We start from the raw sequence: 18967 nt of genomic DNA on the forward strand, positions 1-18967 counted from the left end.
TACTTCGGAAAATGGTGGATGGTTCTAGACAGTGGCATGAAAAGTTGCCTTTTGCATTGCTAGGTTATCGCACTATTGTTCGTACTTTAGTAGGGGCGACTCCTTATTTGTTGGTGTATGGCACCGAAGCAGTGATACCCGCAGAAGTGGAAATCTCATCCCTTCGATTTGTCGCGGAGGCTGAAATCGATGACGATGAATGGGTTAAAACCCGCATGGAGCAACTGAGTTTGATTGACGAGAAAATATTAGCAGCAGTGTGTCATGGTCAGTTGTATCAATAGAGAATGGCAAGAGCATATAACAAGAAGGTGCGTCCAAGGACGTTTGAAGTGGGTCAGTTAGTATTGAAATGTATCCTTCCTCATCATGTTGAAGCAAAAGGCAAGTTCGCCCCAAATTGACAGGGGCCGTTCATTGTAGCTAGAGTGTTGTCCAATGGTGCTTTGTATTTAACAGATATAGAAGGCAAGTGTGTAGAAATGGCCATCAATTCCGATGCGGTCAAGAGATATTATGTATGATTTCTTTGTTTAAATTGTATTTTTTTTTACTTGGCATATTTTGAAGATTGGAATGACGAAGGCATTTTGTTATGCTATCTAAACACTTTATCCTTTGTTCTCCCTTTGAGCTTTGTTTATTTCTTTTCATACCCCTATTTTGGAATCAGTAGACAAGATCAGAAACGCAAGCGCGAAAGACAAATAAAGGAAAAGAGAGAAGGAAAAGAATGAAAAGAGAAAGAAAAAGAAGAAAAGAAAAAAGAAAGAAAGAGATAAACAAGAAGAAAAGAAGATAACAAAACAAAAGGAAGAGAAAAAGAAAGCAAAAGAGAAAGAAAAGAAAGAGAAAATCACAACAGCAAAGCAGTTTCTATGACATGAACTACGTTCGACCTGATTCCTTTTAAGGATATGTAGGCAGCCTTACGGTTCGGTCCCATCAAAATAAAATCCCAAAAGTCCCCAAGCAAAGAAACTGGGGCAGCAGTTGTGATTGTTGCAAGAAATTCGATTCCGAAAGTTGTAATTTTGAACCCATTTGAGTTGTTTTGAGCCTTTTGACACTCTTTCTTTCTAACCCTATCCAAAAGCCCACATTACGGTCCAAAAAAAAGACCTTCCGATCAATCTTCGAGAAATGCCAAGTCAAGCAAGTGGAGTTGATTCATATGAGGGGCAACACTTTGGTCCAAGCAGGAAAAAATAATGAAAATGAGAGAGTCTTATTGGTGAAAACCCTCACGGGTACCATAAGGCGACGAGAGCTGAGAGAAATAAAAAATGAGAGAGTCTTATTGGTGAAAACCCTCACGGGTACCGTAAGGCGAAAGTGAGTTGAGAGATGAACAAATGAGAAAGGCTTGTTGGTGAAAACCCATTAAGGCACCGCAGGCCAAGCAAGGTCAAGGTTTTAGAGAAGAAGTCGGGTTATGGAAACTCTAGGGCAACAAAGTATGACAACTGACAGTTGATTGGTTGGACAGATTGGACCGATTAATCCGAAATGCATGTCATGATCATTGGTACCAGTTGTTCCACTCAGATAAGTCTCTTTCCTTTTTCGTTTTTAGCAAGTCATCCAGTTTTGGATTTTCTTTATCCTTAACTCTCAAGGTCATTGCATTTCATTTCTTTTCGGTTTCATTTCTCTAAGATGTTTCAATGCTAGTCTTGGTCAAGCAAAATAAGAAATGATTTCAAAGCTCGCTACCAACTTCAAAAATTGAAAAGCACAGTGTGGCCAGAACATACCAAAGATAGCATGATGTAAAGTGGGATAAAATGCCAGCAAAGGATCCACTGACGGAATGATTTATTAATTTCATGGGAGATGCAGAGGTTCAGTAAAAGGGGTCAGAGGTGTAAAATAGCGGTTCAGGTATAGAACACTCGGGTCATCCGAGGTCATGTGGGTTGAAAGATAGTCAGAAAGTCAAGAGGTTCAGAGCCAATTCGGGGAAGCCAGTCAAAACAAAGCACGGCAGCGGGGAGACTTTCAACAAGAATGCCACAAACTAACCACCACATTTTAAACTGACAAGATTTTTCTTTGATTGAAACAAGGGCAGGAAATTTCGATTGATTCGGAGAAACCTACCGTAAGGAAAGGCAAGCATTAGATAGGTTTGACTGTAAATTCTCAGGACTCTCCTAAAAATGGGACCTAGTTTAAAATTCAAAACAATAATGAGTAGCATAATCTAGCATAAATGTAACCCTAAGGAATATAAGTTGGCTTCAAAGTTTGCATGTTTTAGATAGGATTTAATTAAGAATTATCAGGACCGTCCTGAATAATAGGACCTAGCTTTAAAATTTCCATTGGATAACAAAATTTAGCGTAAGTTCTGGTGTAGGGTAATATAATTTAGCCGTAAATAGTCATTCTTAAGATAAAACTTGACTTTTGATTTGCAGGACCCTCATGGATAATGGGATGTAGTTTTAAGACCTTCTTAGATAACAAGATTTAGCGGAAGTCATACTTTTAGAAAATATAATTCAGCTAGGAGTTTTTAGGACCCTCCTGGATAATGGGATGTAGCTTTAATACTTTCTTAACTTCAGAAGATATAACTTAGATTTAAAATTGTCGTTTAATTAAGAGTTGTCAGGATCCTCCTGGATAATGGGGTGTAGTTTTAAGATCGGCTTAGATAACAAGATGTAGCGAAAATAATACTTTTAGGAGATATAATCTAGATTTAAAACGGTCGTTTAATTAGGAGCTGTCAGGACCCTCCTGGATAACGGGATTTAGCTTTCAAATTCATAGTAATTTTGGTAATATGAGTTAGTTTAACACTCACATAGGTGCCCAACTACCAAACTGGGGCAGAAATTTTTCTTTATTTTATCTATTTTTGTTGAAATCAGGCACCCACCTAGAGAGTATGGGAATACAGTTCAAGTTCAGCAGTCAGGCGCCCACCTGGAGAGCACGAGAATACAATTCAAGTTCAACAGTCAGGCGCCCACCTGGAGAGCATGGGAATACAATTCAAGTTCGGCAGTCAGGCGCCCACCTGGAGAACACGAGAATGCAATTCAATTTCATCCGTCAGGTGCCCACCTGGAGAGCATGGAAATACATTTCAAGTTCAGCAATCAGGCGCCCACCTGGAGAGCACAGGAATACAATTCAAGTTCAGCAATCAGGCGCCCACTTAGAAAGCACGGGAACACAGTTCAAGTTCAGCAGTCAGGCGCCCACCTGGAGAGCATGAGAATACAGTTTAAGTTCAGCAATCAGGCATCCACCTGAAGAAAAGGGAAAGCATCTCAGATTACAATTCAAGTCAGCAACAAGGGACCTCACCGGGAGAATACAAGTCAACAAGGCAACAAGAAATCACAAGATCAAGTTTGAAGATATAGATATGACTTTTGTAATTCCTAGATCATAGTTCAGTCTAGCTTCTTTTTATTTTGACATGGTGCAATAAGGAGTTCAGTAAGCAGTAGCAGCAGCAACAGCATCAACAGTGAGATCACAGCTTCATGGTAGTCCCAGCTACCGAAACTTCCTGAACTACACTGACCTGATTCTTTTATAGCCAAGGATATGTCGGCAACCTCAGAAGTAGGGTGCGGTCAAATCTTTTAAAAATGCTTCCCACAGAATATTCAAACGGGCAAAAATTGCTCGTATCCGCTCACTTTATCTTTGCACGAAAACTCTTCGTATTTCCGAGAAAAGAGGGGTAGCTGTGAGCACGTGATTTTTGCCCTATATGAATTACTCCCACAAATTCAAAACAACATAATTTTTGCCATTGTTTGCAATCTCATAGATTTTTGTGGCATTTGTGTTAATGATTTGCATTTGTCTGCGCATGTTAATTTTGTTAATTAATGAAAAATACAAAAAAAATATATTGCAGTTGCATTTAGGATTTAATTTGGCATTTTTTTAATTAGTAATTTAGTTATTTTACAAAAATAGAAAAATCACAAAAAATAGCCTATTTTTACACCTTTTAATTTTAGTTTTGAATTCTGGTACTTTTTCCCTTTAATTTGGTTTTAATTAATATTAGTAAGTATTATTTATAGTAATTAATTTAATTAAATAATTTGGATTAGGAATTAATTTAGGTTTATTTTAGTTTTATATTAAAAGAAATTAGAAAAGTTGAAAAAAAGAAGAGGAAGAAAGCAGGTTGGGCTGCCTTCATTTAATTTGCTGAGGCCCAAACGATTTCCCACCAATTACCCCAAATACCCGCCCAGTACCCGCTTAACTAAGGCCCAGAACTGGTTCCCCACCAAACGAACCAAATGACCCCGTTTAGGCTAGCTTTTGATCTGGGCCGTTGAGTTGATCGAATCAAACGATCCTGAAGTGGGGTGGGGTGGGTATATTACTGTCCAAATCTCATTACCCCCCCATCTCATCTCCCTTACTTCCCCTGTTCTTCAGAGACACCACCCCTGAAACCCTAGCAGCCGCCCCCTTTTCCCACCGCTTTAGGGTGGCGGCGCCACCTCCGTTCACTACCAAAATTACACCCCATAAGCCCTGTGATCCCCTCTTCCTAAATCACAGACCAGTTTCCCTCGAATCTTGCCCAAACTTCTCGAATCTTAGATCAAAGCCTAACACTAAAATCCCAAAACCCCATAATTCGAGATTTCTTGAAAATTCAAGGTCTAATTTGACTTGGTAAGAACACACAATTAATATCAATATCAACCGTAGATTTGAATATTTGAAGTTTCTTCTCAAGTGTTTACTGGTCTGGGACTCTTTAGGTATTGTTCTTTGCTTCTTGATATTTAATTTCTATTCTCTTCTCATCTTCTACTCTTTCTTTTATTTTTTACTTTCGCATGTTAGTTTTAGGTTGTGTTTAATTGTGTTATGGTGCTAAGTCCGGATGTGTTAGAATGTTTCTTCTGTTGGGCCCGAATTTTCGAGTCTATAAGACTATGTAATTGAATATTCAAGAATTTTGAGCTTCCAATGTTGATTTGGTTTCTGAAAATCCAAAAGCCCAAATGGAGAAGCGATTCGAGTTGATTTTGAGCCCAGGTCTGGTTTAATTATTGGGTCAATTTGACCCATGATCCATGAGATTTTTTAGGGTACTTAACAGGGCTTTGAGGGGTAATGTGGGTAGTATAGGTAGGAGAATCTTATGTAACAACCTTAGGAAGCTTCCAGGAAATGGGATGGGGCTGTGTTTGAAATTCTGATAGCTGATTAGGGGTATTTGAGGTAAAATAAAAATTGCAAAAGGGTCTAGGTACAAATCTGATCCTCATCTAGCTGCCCTAAATGCCTTGCCTATAAGGCTCTCTAACTTGGCATTCAAGGCAGATTTTGGAGAGAGATTGGGGACTGAAATTTTCTGAAAATCAAAACGGCTGAGTTATTTTTGAAGAAAACTCTAAAAAGCATACTGATCCCTGCATTTCTTTGTGAAAATCTCAAAAATTCTGATTGGTTTTTGGTCTTTTGATTTTCATAAGTTAGTCAAAACTACTAAAATATCAGATTCTGCATTTGGTTGAAAAATGGTTTGATTTCTGAGACTTGAAAGGCTGGTTTGAAGTTGTTTAGTGTCTGGTTTTACTGTTCCATTGCCTAAAGCAAGCTCGTTTCCTTGCTTTGTTTCCTGTTTGATGGGCTGCTGCAATTTATTGCTTTCTTACCTCTTTTCCTTTCATTTCCAAGTATTCTTCAGTCCTATGGATATCACTTGATGTGTAACTCGAAGTATGGGTTTGAAAATGAGATGAAATTTGATGCTGCTTTTATTTGAACTTCATCTTTTCTTCTTTAAATTTCATGATTATCGTATATACTTGGTTTTAGAAAGATTCTGTTTGGTGTATTTATCAAGTAATGGGTTGTAATTGAAATCTAGATCATGTTAGTTAGTAAATGTTGTTCTCTTATGATTTTTGTCATCAAATTCTATCATCAATGTTGGATTTTGGCCTTGTGTGCTCATCTTTGTTTTTACCTTTGAGTTTGGTTTGTATTAGTGGAGTAAATTAGGAGTTTAGCTCTTTTGATTTGCATGAGTTAGAATTGTTGCAATTATCAAGTTTATAGTTTTGTTGTGGTAAACAATCCTGAATTGTTAAGAAGTAGGAATTTGTCAATTGGGCTCTTGGCTAGATTCTATATTCAGCGTGTTAGTATAGAACATGTTATATCAAACCTTTCGTTTCTTCGCAAGATAATTGTTGATTTAAAATCATTTGGAATGAGGATTTTTGGGCATGAAAATGGGTTATAGAGAAACATATGTTAATACATGTATGCTGAATTTGAGGGAATCATATTAATCTGTACATCATTGAGTAAAGTAATTATGTAAGGGAATTGTAATAGCAGTTTCTAAAATGCTCAATCGAATGGTTGCTTCAATTTTATGTGTTTGAGTATTCCCAGTAGTTAATGGCTCACTGGTTCACCGCTGAAACCAAGTTAGTTGCTTGGGGTTTGTACTACCATTAGGAGCCCAAGGCCTCTTGATGCCCAAATGGACTTGGCGTTGCCCAGACTCGAACTCGAGTCCTTTCTTGCTCGAATTTGGACTTGTCCCAGGCCCAATTCAGAGGGAAATCGCAAATAGGGCTGTCATTAATTGGGTTCGAGCATTTCTTTAGAATAAAGTTGGATTTTTCTTTAGTCTTCAACGAATTATTTAGGCCCATTAATTAGTGGAGGTGAGCTATGTTAAATAACACAAAATAGCTTATGGCCCTCAGGCATCTAGTTTGAACTTCCGTTTAAAAATGGAATTGAGGCATGCTGTGCCAAATAAAATTTTAAACGCACGGCCCTCATTTAATTAATGTGTTTGCTCTAGAAATCGAGGTGCGCCATTTAGCGAATTTTTCATGGCCCTCTCAAAGTTAAAAATGCGGAGTTGCTTTAGACACGTTATTTTAATAATTTACCTTCCTAAACTCGGGTGTGCATTTATGTGACCCAAATCCAAATCTCAATAATGTTAGATAAAATATGTCAAGGACCGCGGGTGCATTTATGTAACGTGGTTCAAGACGTATTTTAAGTGACGTTGCAATATTCCTTTAAAAATAAATAAAAGCAGTTATAAAGTTAAAACTGAACCATAGGATAAAACATGTATTAAAACAAAATAATTGAGCCAATTATAATAGTTAAGCGACCGTGCTAGAACCACGGAACTCGGGAATGCCTAATACCTTCTCCCGGGTTAATAGAGTTCCTTACTCGGATTTCTGTGTTCACGGACTGTAATACATAGTCAATCTTTTTCTCTATTCGATATTGGAACCGGTGACTTGTGACACCAATAATTATCCCAAGTGGTGACTCTAAATTTTAATAAAAATGATCCCGTTTCGATTGTCACTTTAAATTGAAAAAAAAACTCCCTTACTACTCCTTTTTGGGGGTGTATGAAAAAAGGAGGAGTGACAGTAATTTTGCTTAAAACTCGCGGGGGCTTGGTATGACTGGAAGCTTTCCCCCAAAATGCTTACATAGAAGTTTTTAGATTCTAATTTTGCCGAGGGTAGCCTTTGAACTGGTTTGAAATTTTTGAAGGCCATATGTTTTGATTACGGATTTCGGACGTCTCCGAGCTGTTTCTAGGAAGGTCGTAGCCTTTTATATTTGGGTATTGCCCAATAGGCTCATTACCGGGGGCTTCAATACTTGAGCCATCCGGGCTTGCCTAGGATGACAGTCCCCAAGTGGGAGTGGTTGAAGTTTGGGCACTGTCTAATAGGTTTTGTGCGCCCCCGGGATTCGGCAGCCCAAACTGTCTGAGTTTTCCTTGGATGACATTCCCCGAGTGGGGGTGTTATCTTGGATCTTGATAGAGGTGGACCTTGGGCTCGATATCCTTAAGGAACAAAATGGAGTAGTTTTTAGGAGACAAAATATGTATCGGAAAGGTAGAAACTTTCTTCATTTCTATGCGCAACATACAAGATTGTAAATATGTACAATCATCTGTTATGGATTAAGTGGTCTATGTGTACACGGTTCATTTGACTATTTGGCCCTTACAATAAATCCTATCCATTGAGCCCAGACTGTTCGAGTACAAAGTTTATGTCCTTCCTAAAATCATTATCCGAGGGTGATTGCCCCCAGTTTTCAAGGCCGATCATAGAGAGGGATCGGATACTATTGATGTGATCCTTGACTCCATTATGTAGCTGGTCTTCATTTCTAATTTAACACGATCCATTATTTCCTCATTAAAAACCTTGTCGGAAAACCCATTTAGGACAAAACCGATTCAAAGGAAAAAGAGTGCAACGCGTGCTTTCATGCCTAAAAGTTGCATCATTCCTTGGCCGTTACCTGCAAGTGTTAGTCCAATTTGTAATATAGTTAAAGAAAAGAATAAATAGGGTCGTAGTATCATTTCAAGTGGGTTACGTTCCAATTGTTCGGTCACTCACCGTTCACTGCTTCTAGTTTGTATGATAATTTGCCGGTGATCTCGATAATTTTATATGGACCTTCCCAATCCCAACTTTCCTTCGTTCTGGTTCTGGGTGTTCAGTGTCACCTTTCTTAACACAAAGTCCCCGATATTGAAGTGTCAGAGGTTGGCCCTCTAATTGTAATACCTTTCGATCAGTTGTTTTTGGGCGGCCAACTGGACAAGGGCAGCCTCGCGCCTCTCATCCAACATTTCCAGCCTCGTATTCATGACCTTGTTGTTTGACTCTTTTTTCACATATTGGAACCTAAGACTCGATTATCCTACTTCGACCGATATTAGTGCTTTGGCACCGTAGACCAACGAGAATGGGATGGCCCCAGTACTAGATTTTGAGGTCGTATGGTATGCCTATATGACTTCGGGCAAAATTTCCTTTCATTTTCCTTTAGCGTCGGTCAACCTCTTCTTAATGTTTTGGAGTATAGTTTTGTTCGTAGACTCCACCTTCCCGTTCCCACTAGGGTGATAGGGTGTTGATAGGATCCTTTTGATCTTATGGTCCTTGAAAAATTTGCTCACCTGACTATCGAAGAACTGCTTCACATTGTTGCACACGATCTCGAGCAGCATTTCAAACTGGCATATTATATGGTCCCAAATGAAATCAATAACTTCTTTCTCCCTAACTTTCTCAAATACCTGGGCTTCCACCCACTTAGAAAAATAGTCTGTCATAAATAATATAAATTGAACCTTACCGGGTGCCCAAGGCATGGGACCAACGATGTCCATTCCCCATTTCATGAATGGCCAGGGTGACGACCAAGTTAAGTAGCTCCCCGAGTTGATGAATCACCAATACTTTCCTGACATCCATTTCATTTTTGTACGAACTCTTTCACGTCTTTTTCCATATTGATCCAGTAGTAGCTGGCTGTGATTACCTTGCAAACTAATGATTCAGCACCCGAATGGTTCCCGCATGTTCCTTCATGAACTTCCCTCAAAACATATTCGGTACCTCCCGGTCACAAACATATGGCGAGTGGGCCATTGAACGTTCTCCTGAATAGGGTATTGTCTTCGGATAGGCTGAACCTGGTCGCCTTTATGCGCAGAGCTCTCATTTATTTAGAATTCGAGGGCAGTTTCCCGGTCTTCAAGTAATCTATATACTTGTTTCTCCAATCCCAGGTTAAGCTTGTCGAGTTTATCTCGGCTTGGACTTCTTCCAATACCGATTTCATGAGTTGTACGACTGTTCCTAAGTTGAATTCATTGTCATCAACCGATGATCCGAAGTTAGCAAGAGCATCGGCTTTGCTGTTTTGATCCCAAGGTACATGTTGTAAATTCCACTCTTTAAACCATTGTATCGTTACCTGTAGTTTATCCAGGTACCTTCGCATTCGTTCCTCTTGGACTTCGAACATCCCGTAGACTTGGTTTACAGTAAGGAGGGAATCACACTTAGCTTCGATCACCTCGGCTCCCAGAATTATAGCCAGTTCAAGACCTACAATTATAAACTCATACTAGGTCTCGTTGTTAGTTAATTTTACAGTTCTAACAGATTGCCTATATACATTACCCATCGGTGGCTTCAACACGATGCCAAGTCCAAACCCCTTTGCATTCAAGGCACCATCCGTAAAGAGGGTCCAGATTCCCGAGGAAGTGCCTGAGTTCAACAACAATTCCCTTTCAACCTCGGGTATTAGGGCCGGCATGAAGTCGTCCACGAAGTCCGCCAAAATTTGAGATTTAATGGCAGTTCGGGGCCGATATTCGATATCGTACCCGCTGATTTCCACGAGCCATTTGGACAATCGTCCCGAGAGCTCGAGTTTATAAATTATGTTTCTCAACGGGTAAGTAGTTACAATGCATATGGGATGGCATTGAAAATATAGTTTTAACTTCCTCGAGGCACTTAGCAAAGCGAGTGCCAATTTTTCTAGGTGAGGATGCCTAGTTTCAGCCTCGCCTAGAGTCCTACTAACATAATAGATAAGAAATTGCATACCTTCCTCTTCCCGGACCAGGACTCCACTTACCGCTATCTCGGATACAGCTAAGTATAGGTACAACTATTCGTTTGCCTTTTGGAGTACGAAGCAAAGGTGGGCTCGAGAGGTACCGCTTGAGTTCTTCCAAGGCTTGTTGGCACTTAGGGGTCCATGAGAAGTTATTCTTATTCTCCAATAATGAGAAGAACCACTGGCTCTTGTCGGAAGACCTTGAGATGAATTAACCCAAGGCGGTTATGCGCTAGGTTAACCTTTGAACGACCTTGACATTGTCCACCATGGTGATGTCCTCTATGGCCTTGATCTTATCGGGATTAATCTTGATCCCCCAGTTGGACACCATGAATCTGAGGAATTTCCCAAACCCGACTCCGAATGCGCATTTCTCCGGGTTCAGCTTCATATTGTATTTTCTCAATGTGTTGAAGGTTTCATGCAAATGTTTCAAATGGTCCTCTTCTTACAACGACTTAACTAACATATCGTTAATGTAAACCTCCATTGATTTTCCTATTTCCTCCTCGAACATTTGATTTATTAGGCATTGGTAAGTGGAACCAACATTTTTTAGTCCGAATGGCATTACTTATAATAGTAGGTGTCGTATTCAGTGGTAAAGGATGTTTTTTCCTGGTCGCCCGGGTCCATCCAAATTTGGTTGTACCCGAAATAGGCATCGAGAAAGCTGAGGATCTTGTAGCCGGTCATAGCATAGATTATGCGATCGATGTTGGGCAAAGGAAAAGATTATGTCACGACCCCAACCCCGGTCGTGATGGCGCCCAACACACTGCTAGGCAAGCCTGACCAACTAACAACCCTTTCTGTTTCTTATAAAAATCATTATCAACTAACATAGTTAAATTGCTAAATTACTCCAATAAGAGTTAAGACAATGAGTTAAATATGCGGAAATTCAGATAATAATACCACTACATAGCCCATAGAGATCTGGTGTCTCAAGTATCGAGCTTCTAGTACAAGTTTAACAACCTAATACATGTCCGTTTAACAACCTAATACATGTCCATCTGGGGAATACTAATTAATAACAAGGATAAAAGGGAGAGATCAGGGCTGCGGACGCCATGCAACCACCTCGATGCTCCCGAATATGCACTGCTTAATTGAAATAATCCTCACTCAGCCTCAGATGCACCTGGATCTGCACGCAAGGTGCAGGGAGGAATGTGAGTACTCCGACCCAGTGAGTAATAAGCATAAATAATGACAGAGAATAAGAAATCACGGAAAACACAGAGTAATCTATACTGCGGCAGTTTAAAAACAGGTAACATGAGAGTAATAAACCAATGGAAGAAAAATGTAGAAATACTACAACAAATAAGTAGTTAAGTGACAGAAATATAAAGAGAAATCAACACATAGAAGGTACCCTATAGTACCCGCTGCGACGTGCAGCCCGCTCCATTTATTTATCGTCGACGACGCTCACTGGGGGTGTGCAGACTCCGGGAGGGCCCCTTTGCGGCCCAAGCGCAATATCAAGCCATCTCGTGGCATCAAATCTAGGCCCTTGACCTCATATCAATATCAGTATAACACTGTTGCGACACGCAACCCGATCCCATAGTATCCTCACATCTGGCCCTTGGCCGTACTCAATCGAGAAATCATATAAGCCCCTCGGACAATAGTAAAATAGTAGTTTTCAGCCCAAAACGACATTTAATATATCTTTTAGTTTCAAAAATCGAGTAAAATTGGCTGAGTTGTAAGATAGTAGAAAACGGTACGACTGAGTTCAAGTAGTAAGTCAAACAGTGAGGAAATAGTAAATAAACTCCCCGGAGGGTTCAAAGAAATGGCAAGAAGCCCAAATATGACAATCGGTCCAAATAATGATGATAACAAATAAGCTTTAATCAAATATTCAGTAGAAGCATCACTCGGGACGGACCAAGTCACAATCCCCAATAGTAAACGACCCACGCTAATCATCAAGCGTGTGTCTCACCTCAATATAGCACTACGATGTGCAAATCCGAGGTTTCAAACCCTCAGGACATCATTTACATTCATTACTCACCTCAAACCGGCGAAATCTCTAGCTCGCGATGCCTTTGCCCCTCAAATCGGCCTCCACGTGCATCGAATCTATCCAAAATCAGAACGAATACGTCACAATATGCTAAGGTAACAAAGCCCAAGAAAACAATCAACAAAGGGCACTATCCTTATACAAAACTAGAACAAAGGGCACTATCCCAAGACAACAATCAACAAAGGGCACCAAAACCCGAGCCTCAGGCCCACGTCTCGAAATTTGACCAAATTCACAAAACTAGAATCCTTATACTCTCACAAGTCTAACCATACCAAAATTATCCAATTCTGATACTATTTGGTCCATCAAATCATCATTTTGTATTTTTGAAAGGTTTCATAATTTTCCTCCTAAATTCCATCCCAAATCACGAATTAAATGATGAATTCAGTGATAGATTCATGTACTCTAGCCAAATCTGAGTTAAAATCACTTACCCCGATGAATTTCTTAAAAAACCTTCGAAAAATAGCCAAAATCCGAGCTCTCTAGGTCAAAATATTAAATAAAACCCAAAACCTCGTATTTATAGGTATCCCCTCAGATTTTAGCTACCGCAGGTCGCACCAAAACGACCGCGGTACGCGCAAACACAACCGCGGCCGCACAGGCCTTCCTCTGCAGTGATAGGCTTTAGTATTTTGGCCATCACTTTTGCTAAAGATGTCCAAATTGCAATATCTGCACCTTTCTGGAAACTAGACATGAAGGGCTACAACCTTTATTTTTGAATCTCCTCAAAATTCCTTGTAGAACAAAAGATATGAGCTTCCGAAGTAGGACTAGCGGAACGTTTCTTCACCGCGGTCGCGCCCACTTTTGTGCAGTTCGCGCGACGCCTACCGCGCCCGTGCCCGCTTTTGTGCGGTCCGCACAACACTCACCGCGGGCGCACTCATTTTTGTGCGAACCTCGTGGGTGAGTTATGGGGCCTGCAACCCCCCTGGACCTGCTGCAACTATGATTTTCGGCCTAAAACATCCCGGAACCTACCCGGGACCCCCGAAACTTCAAACTAATTGTACCAACACATCCCATGACATCGTTCAAACTTGTTCAACACTTCGGAATGCTTCCAACAACATCAAATCACCAATTTAACATAGGATTAAAGCCTAAGAACTCCAAGAACTCTTTAATTATGCTTTCGATCAAAAGGTCTATCAAATCTTGTCCGAATGACCTGAAATTTTGCCAATTCAAGCCGAAAGCTTCTCTACAACTCCAAAACCCATTCCGATCGCATTCCTAAGTCACAAATCACCTCCCAAAGCTAACCAAATCATTGGAACTCGCATCCGAGCCCTCTAACATATAAGTCAACATCCGGTTGACTTTTCCAACTTAAGCCTTCTTAAAAGAGACTAAGTGTCTCATTTCTTACCAAAATCCTCTCCGAACTCAAACTAATCAACCCGATCACATAAAACATAGATAACGAAGCGTAAAGAAGCTGAAATGGGGGAAACGGAGCGGTACTCATAAGACGACTGGTCGGGTCGTCACATCCTCCCCAACTTAAACAAACGTTCGTCCTCGAACGAGTCAAGAAACATACTTGAAGCCTCAAACAGATGAGGATATCTGCTCCGTATCTCTGGCTCGGTCTCCCATGTAGCCTCCTCCACGGGTTGACCTCTGCAATGCACTTTCACTGAAGTTATATCCTTTGACCTCAACTTCCGAACCTGACGACCCAAAATAACCACTGGCTCCACATCATAGGTCAAATCATCGTCCAACTGAACCGTGCTGAAGTCCAAAACATGAGACGGATCCCCAATATACTTCTGGAGCATAGAAACATGAAATACTGGATGCACGCTAGACAAGCTGGGTGGAAAAGCAAGCTCATAAGCCACCTCCCCAATCCTTCGAAGCACCTCAAACGGCCCAATAAATCGCGGAATCAACTTTCCTTTCCTCCCATTTCTCATAACACCCTTCATGGGTGAAACCTTCAGCAAGACCTTCTCACCAATTATGTAGGATACCTCTCGAACCTTCCGATCCGCATAGCTCTTCTGACGCGACTGTGCTGTACGAAGCCTCTCCTGAATCACCTTCACCTTCTCTAAGGCATCCTGAACCAAATCTGTCCCCAATAGCCTAGCCTCGCCGGGCTCGAACCAACCAACGGGAGATCTACACCGCCTCCCATACAAAGCCTCATACAGAGCCATCTGAATACTCTACTGGTAGCTGTTGTTGTAAGCAAACTCTGCAAGTGGCAAAAACTCATCCCATGAACCTCCAAAATAGCACGCAACATGTCCTCCAATATCTGGATAGTACGCTCGGACTGTCCGTCCGTCCGTCTGAGGATGAAATGTTGTTCTTAACTCCACCTGAGTACCCAACTCCCTCTGCACAGCTCTCCAAAACTGCGAAGTAAACTAAGTACCTCTATCTGAGATGATGGAAACCGGAATACCACGCAACCGAACAATCTCCCGGATATAAATCCCTGCCAACTGCTCTGAAGAATAGGTAGTACACACAGGAATGAAGTGCGCAGACTTGGTCAGCCGATCCACAATCAACCAAATAGCATCAAACCTCTTCAAAGTCCGTGGAAGTCCAACATCAAATTCCATAGTAATCTTCTCCTACTTCCACTCGGGAATAACCATCTGCTGAAGCAAGCCACCCAGTCTCTGATGCTCATATTTCACCTGCTGACAATTGAGACACCGAGCTACAAATCCTATGATATCTTTCTTCATTCTTCTCCACCAATAGTGCTGCCTCAAATCCTGATACATCTTCGCGGCACTCGGATGAATGGAATACCGCGAGCTATGGGCCTTATCCAGAATTAACTCTCTAAGCCCATCCACATTGGGCACACAAATCCGGCCCTGCATCCTCAACACACCATCATTACCGATGGTCACATCTCTGGCATCACCATGCTGAACTATATCCTTAAGGACAAGCAAATGCAGATCATCATACCGGCGCTCTTTGATGCGATCATATAAGGAAGACCGAGAAACCACACAAGCCAACACCCGACTGGGCTTCGAAATATCCAATCTCACGAACCGATTGGCCAAGGCCTGAACATCAACTGTAAGGGGTCTCTCCCCAACTGGAATATATGTCAAACTCCCCATACTCACTGCCTTTCGACTCAATGCATCGGCCACCACGTTGGCCTTTCCCGGATGGTACAAAATAGTGATATCATAATCCTTGAGCAACTCCAACCATCTCCGCTACCTCAAATTAAGATCTTTTTACTTGAATAAATGCTGAAGACTGCGATAATCAGTGAACACCTCACAAGATACGCCATACAAGTAATCCCTCCAAATCATCAATGCATGAACTATGGCAGCCAACTCTAAATCATGAACGGGGTAGTTCTTCTCATGGGGCTTCAACTGACGAGAAGCATAAGCAATAACTCTACCTTCCTGCATCAACACACAACCAATCCCAACTCTTCAAGCATCACAATACACAGTATATGAACCTGAAGCTGATGGCAAAACCAACACTGGAGCTGTGGTCAAGGCTGTCTTGAGCTTCTGAAAGCTCCCCTCACACTCGTCCGACCATACAAATGGAGCACCCTTCTGAGTCAACTTGGTCAAGGGCGATGCAATGGATGAAAATCCCTTAACAAACCGGCGATAATAGCCTGCTAACCCAAGAAAGCTATGAATCTCTATGGCTGAGGACGGTCTAGGCCAACTCTGAACCGCCTCTATCTTCTTTGGATCAACCTAAATACCCTCGCTGGACACCACGTGCCCCAAGAAAGCCACTGAATTGAGCCAAAACTCACACTTGGAGAATTTTGCATAAAGCTTCTCCTCTCTCAATCTCTGCAACACAACTCTCAAATGCTCTGCGTGCTCCTCCTGACTACGCGAATACACCAGAATATCGTCAATGAAGACTATGACAAATGAATCGAGATATGGCCGGAACACGCTGTTCATCAAATGCATGAATGCTGCTGGGGCATTGGTTAGCCCGAAAGACATAACAAGAAACTCATAATGACCATATCTTGTCCTGAAAGCAGTCTTAAGAATATCTGAATCCCTGATCTTCAATTGGTGATAGCCCGAACGGAGATCAATCTTGGAGAACACTCTCGCTCCCTGAAGCTGATCAAATAAATCATCAATGTGAGGCAAAGGGTACTTGTTCTTAATTGTTACTTTGTTCAATTGCCTATAATCGGTGCACATTCTCATTGTGCCATCCTTCATCTTCACAAATAAAACTGGTGCACCTCAAGGGGACACACTAGACCGAATGAATCCCTTATCTAGGAGTTCCTGAAGTTGTTTTTTCAATTCCTTCAACTCTGCTGGTGAAATACGATACAGCGGAATAGAAATGGGTTGAGTGCCTGGAACCAGGTCAATACCAAAATCAATATCCCTGTCCGGTGGCATGCCCGGCAGGTCTGTAGGAAAAACATCGGGAAAATCCCTCACAATTGGAACAGAATCGATACTAGGAGTCTCGGCTCCAACATCCCTCACAAACGCTAGATATGAAAGGCAACCCTTCCCAACCATACGTTGGGCCTTCAATAAGGATATCACTCTACTAGGAATACAATCAGTCACACTACGCCACTCGATCCGCGGTACACCTGGCATAGCCAAAGTGACTGTCTTAGCATGACAGTCTAGAATAGCACGACAAGGGGATAGCCAATCCATGCCCAAAATGACATCAAAATCCACCATGCTCAATAACAATAGATCTACTCGGGTCTCCAGACCCCCAATAGTCACCATACATGACCGGTACACAAGGTCTACAACAATATTTTCGCCCACCGGGGTAGATACATGAATATGTAAAGTAAGAAACTTATGGGGCGTAGCCAAATAATGAGCAAAGTATGATGACTCATAAGAAAAGGTGGAACCGGGATCAAATAATGCAAAGGCATCTCTGTGGCTGACTGAAACAATACCTATAATGACAACATCCGAAGCAATGGCGTCGGGTCTTCCTGGGAGTGCATAGAAACGGGCCTGACCGCCCCCTAATCGACCTCCCCCTCTAGGGAGACCCCTGGCTTCCTGACCTCCACCCCTAGCTGGCTGAGCGAGTGGTGAAGTAACTGGAGCAGAAGTCGAGGGTTGACCCCTTTGCTGATACTAACCACCGCGAAGTTGAGGACACTGCCTCCTCATATGCCCAAACTCTACGCACTCGTAACAACTACCCGGTGCTGGAGATGGGGACTGAAGGGAACCCCTGGAACCAGAATGGCCAGAAGAAGGACCTGCCACGGAAGAACCCTGGACTGATGGGGCACGAGATGAACTCTGAGCTGGAAGAGCGCTGAGTGATGACTGGCCCTGCTGCGACCCAAGATAACCACAACCTGAGGATGCCCCACGATACTCTGGACGGGCCGACTAAACGGGCCTAAAAGAATGACCTCTACCCTGCTAGAACTAGCCCCTCGAAGGAGCACCACTGTAACTACCCGATCCTCGAGGCCTCTTGGCCTCCCTCTCCTCTCGCTCCCAACGACGAACCATCTCAATCTCACGAGCGATATCAAACACCTTCTTGAACGTAGCACCCAATACTCTCTCTCTAGTCATCAGAATACGGAGATGGTAGTTAAGGCCATCCACAAATATCCTGATCCTCTCACGATCTGTCGGAATCATCCATATGGCATGACGAGCCAACTCAGAAAACCTCATCTCATACTGGGTCACGGTCATACCCCCTACGTCAACCACTCAAACTTCCTACGCAGCTCCTCTCTGCGAAACTGCGGTACATATTTCTCTAAGAAGAGAGCGGAGAACTTCTACCAAGAAAGGGGTGCTGCACCAACCAGCCTACGCCTCTCAAAATCCTCCCACCAAGTAAAGGCAGCCCCCAAAAACTGAAAGGTGGTATATACCACACCACTAGACTCAAGAATCCCTGCTGTACGGAGCATCCGCTTGCACTTGTCAAGAAAACCTTGGGCATCCTCGCCTTCAGCACCACTAAACGACGGAGGCTGGAGCCTACCAAACCTCTCAAGACGACGTTGCTCATCGTCCGACATAGCTGGTACTACGAACTCCTGAACTGGTACAACCAGCTGAGCTGGAGGTGCCCCCGGCATCTGTAGTCCCTGCACTACCTGCTCAGGTGTGCGAGCAATGGGGGTTTGATTGCCTCCCCCGTACTGTGAAGTAGCTGCTACTGTAGTGGCTGAAACTGCCTGAGCCAGGCCAGTGCAAACTGATAAGATCTGGGCCAAGGCCTCCTGAAGACCTGGAACCACGATAGGCACAGCTGTTGCCTGAACTGGTTCTGCTGGAGCATCCATAGCTGGAGCCTAATCCGGAGCCGGGGTAGCTGGTGGGTCAACAGGTGCTGCCCTCGCTGCTCTGCCTCTGTCACATCCACGACCGCGTCCACGGCCTCTGGTGGCCTTAGTGGTTGGCACTGGTGGTCGTCCAC

At 42.4% G+C, this 18967-nt stretch overlaps 1 protein-coding gene across 1 annotated transcript; it reads right to left on the bottom strand.

Moving 5' to 3' along the window:
- Window positions 1-17649: 17649 nt before the first annotated feature.
- On the bottom strand, window positions 17650-18626 carry LOC138881907 (cold shock domain-containing protein 4-like). The gene is made up of 2 exons (XM_070162209.1): window positions 18479-18626; window positions 17650-17879 (listed from the first exon to the last, which is right to left on the bottom strand). Exons 1-2 carry the CDS (start codon window positions 18624-18626, stop codon window positions 17650-17652), a joined length of 378 nt encoding a protein of 125 aa, XP_070018310.1.
- Between the last annotated feature and the right edge of the window lie 341 nt (window positions 18627-18967).

Source organism: Nicotiana sylvestris, chromosome 11 (assembly GCF_000393655.2).
Source record: "Nicotiana sylvestris chromosome 11, ASM39365v2, whole genome shotgun sequence".
Taxonomy (NCBI): Eukaryota; Viridiplantae; Streptophyta; class Magnoliopsida; order Solanales; family Solanaceae; genus Nicotiana; species Nicotiana sylvestris.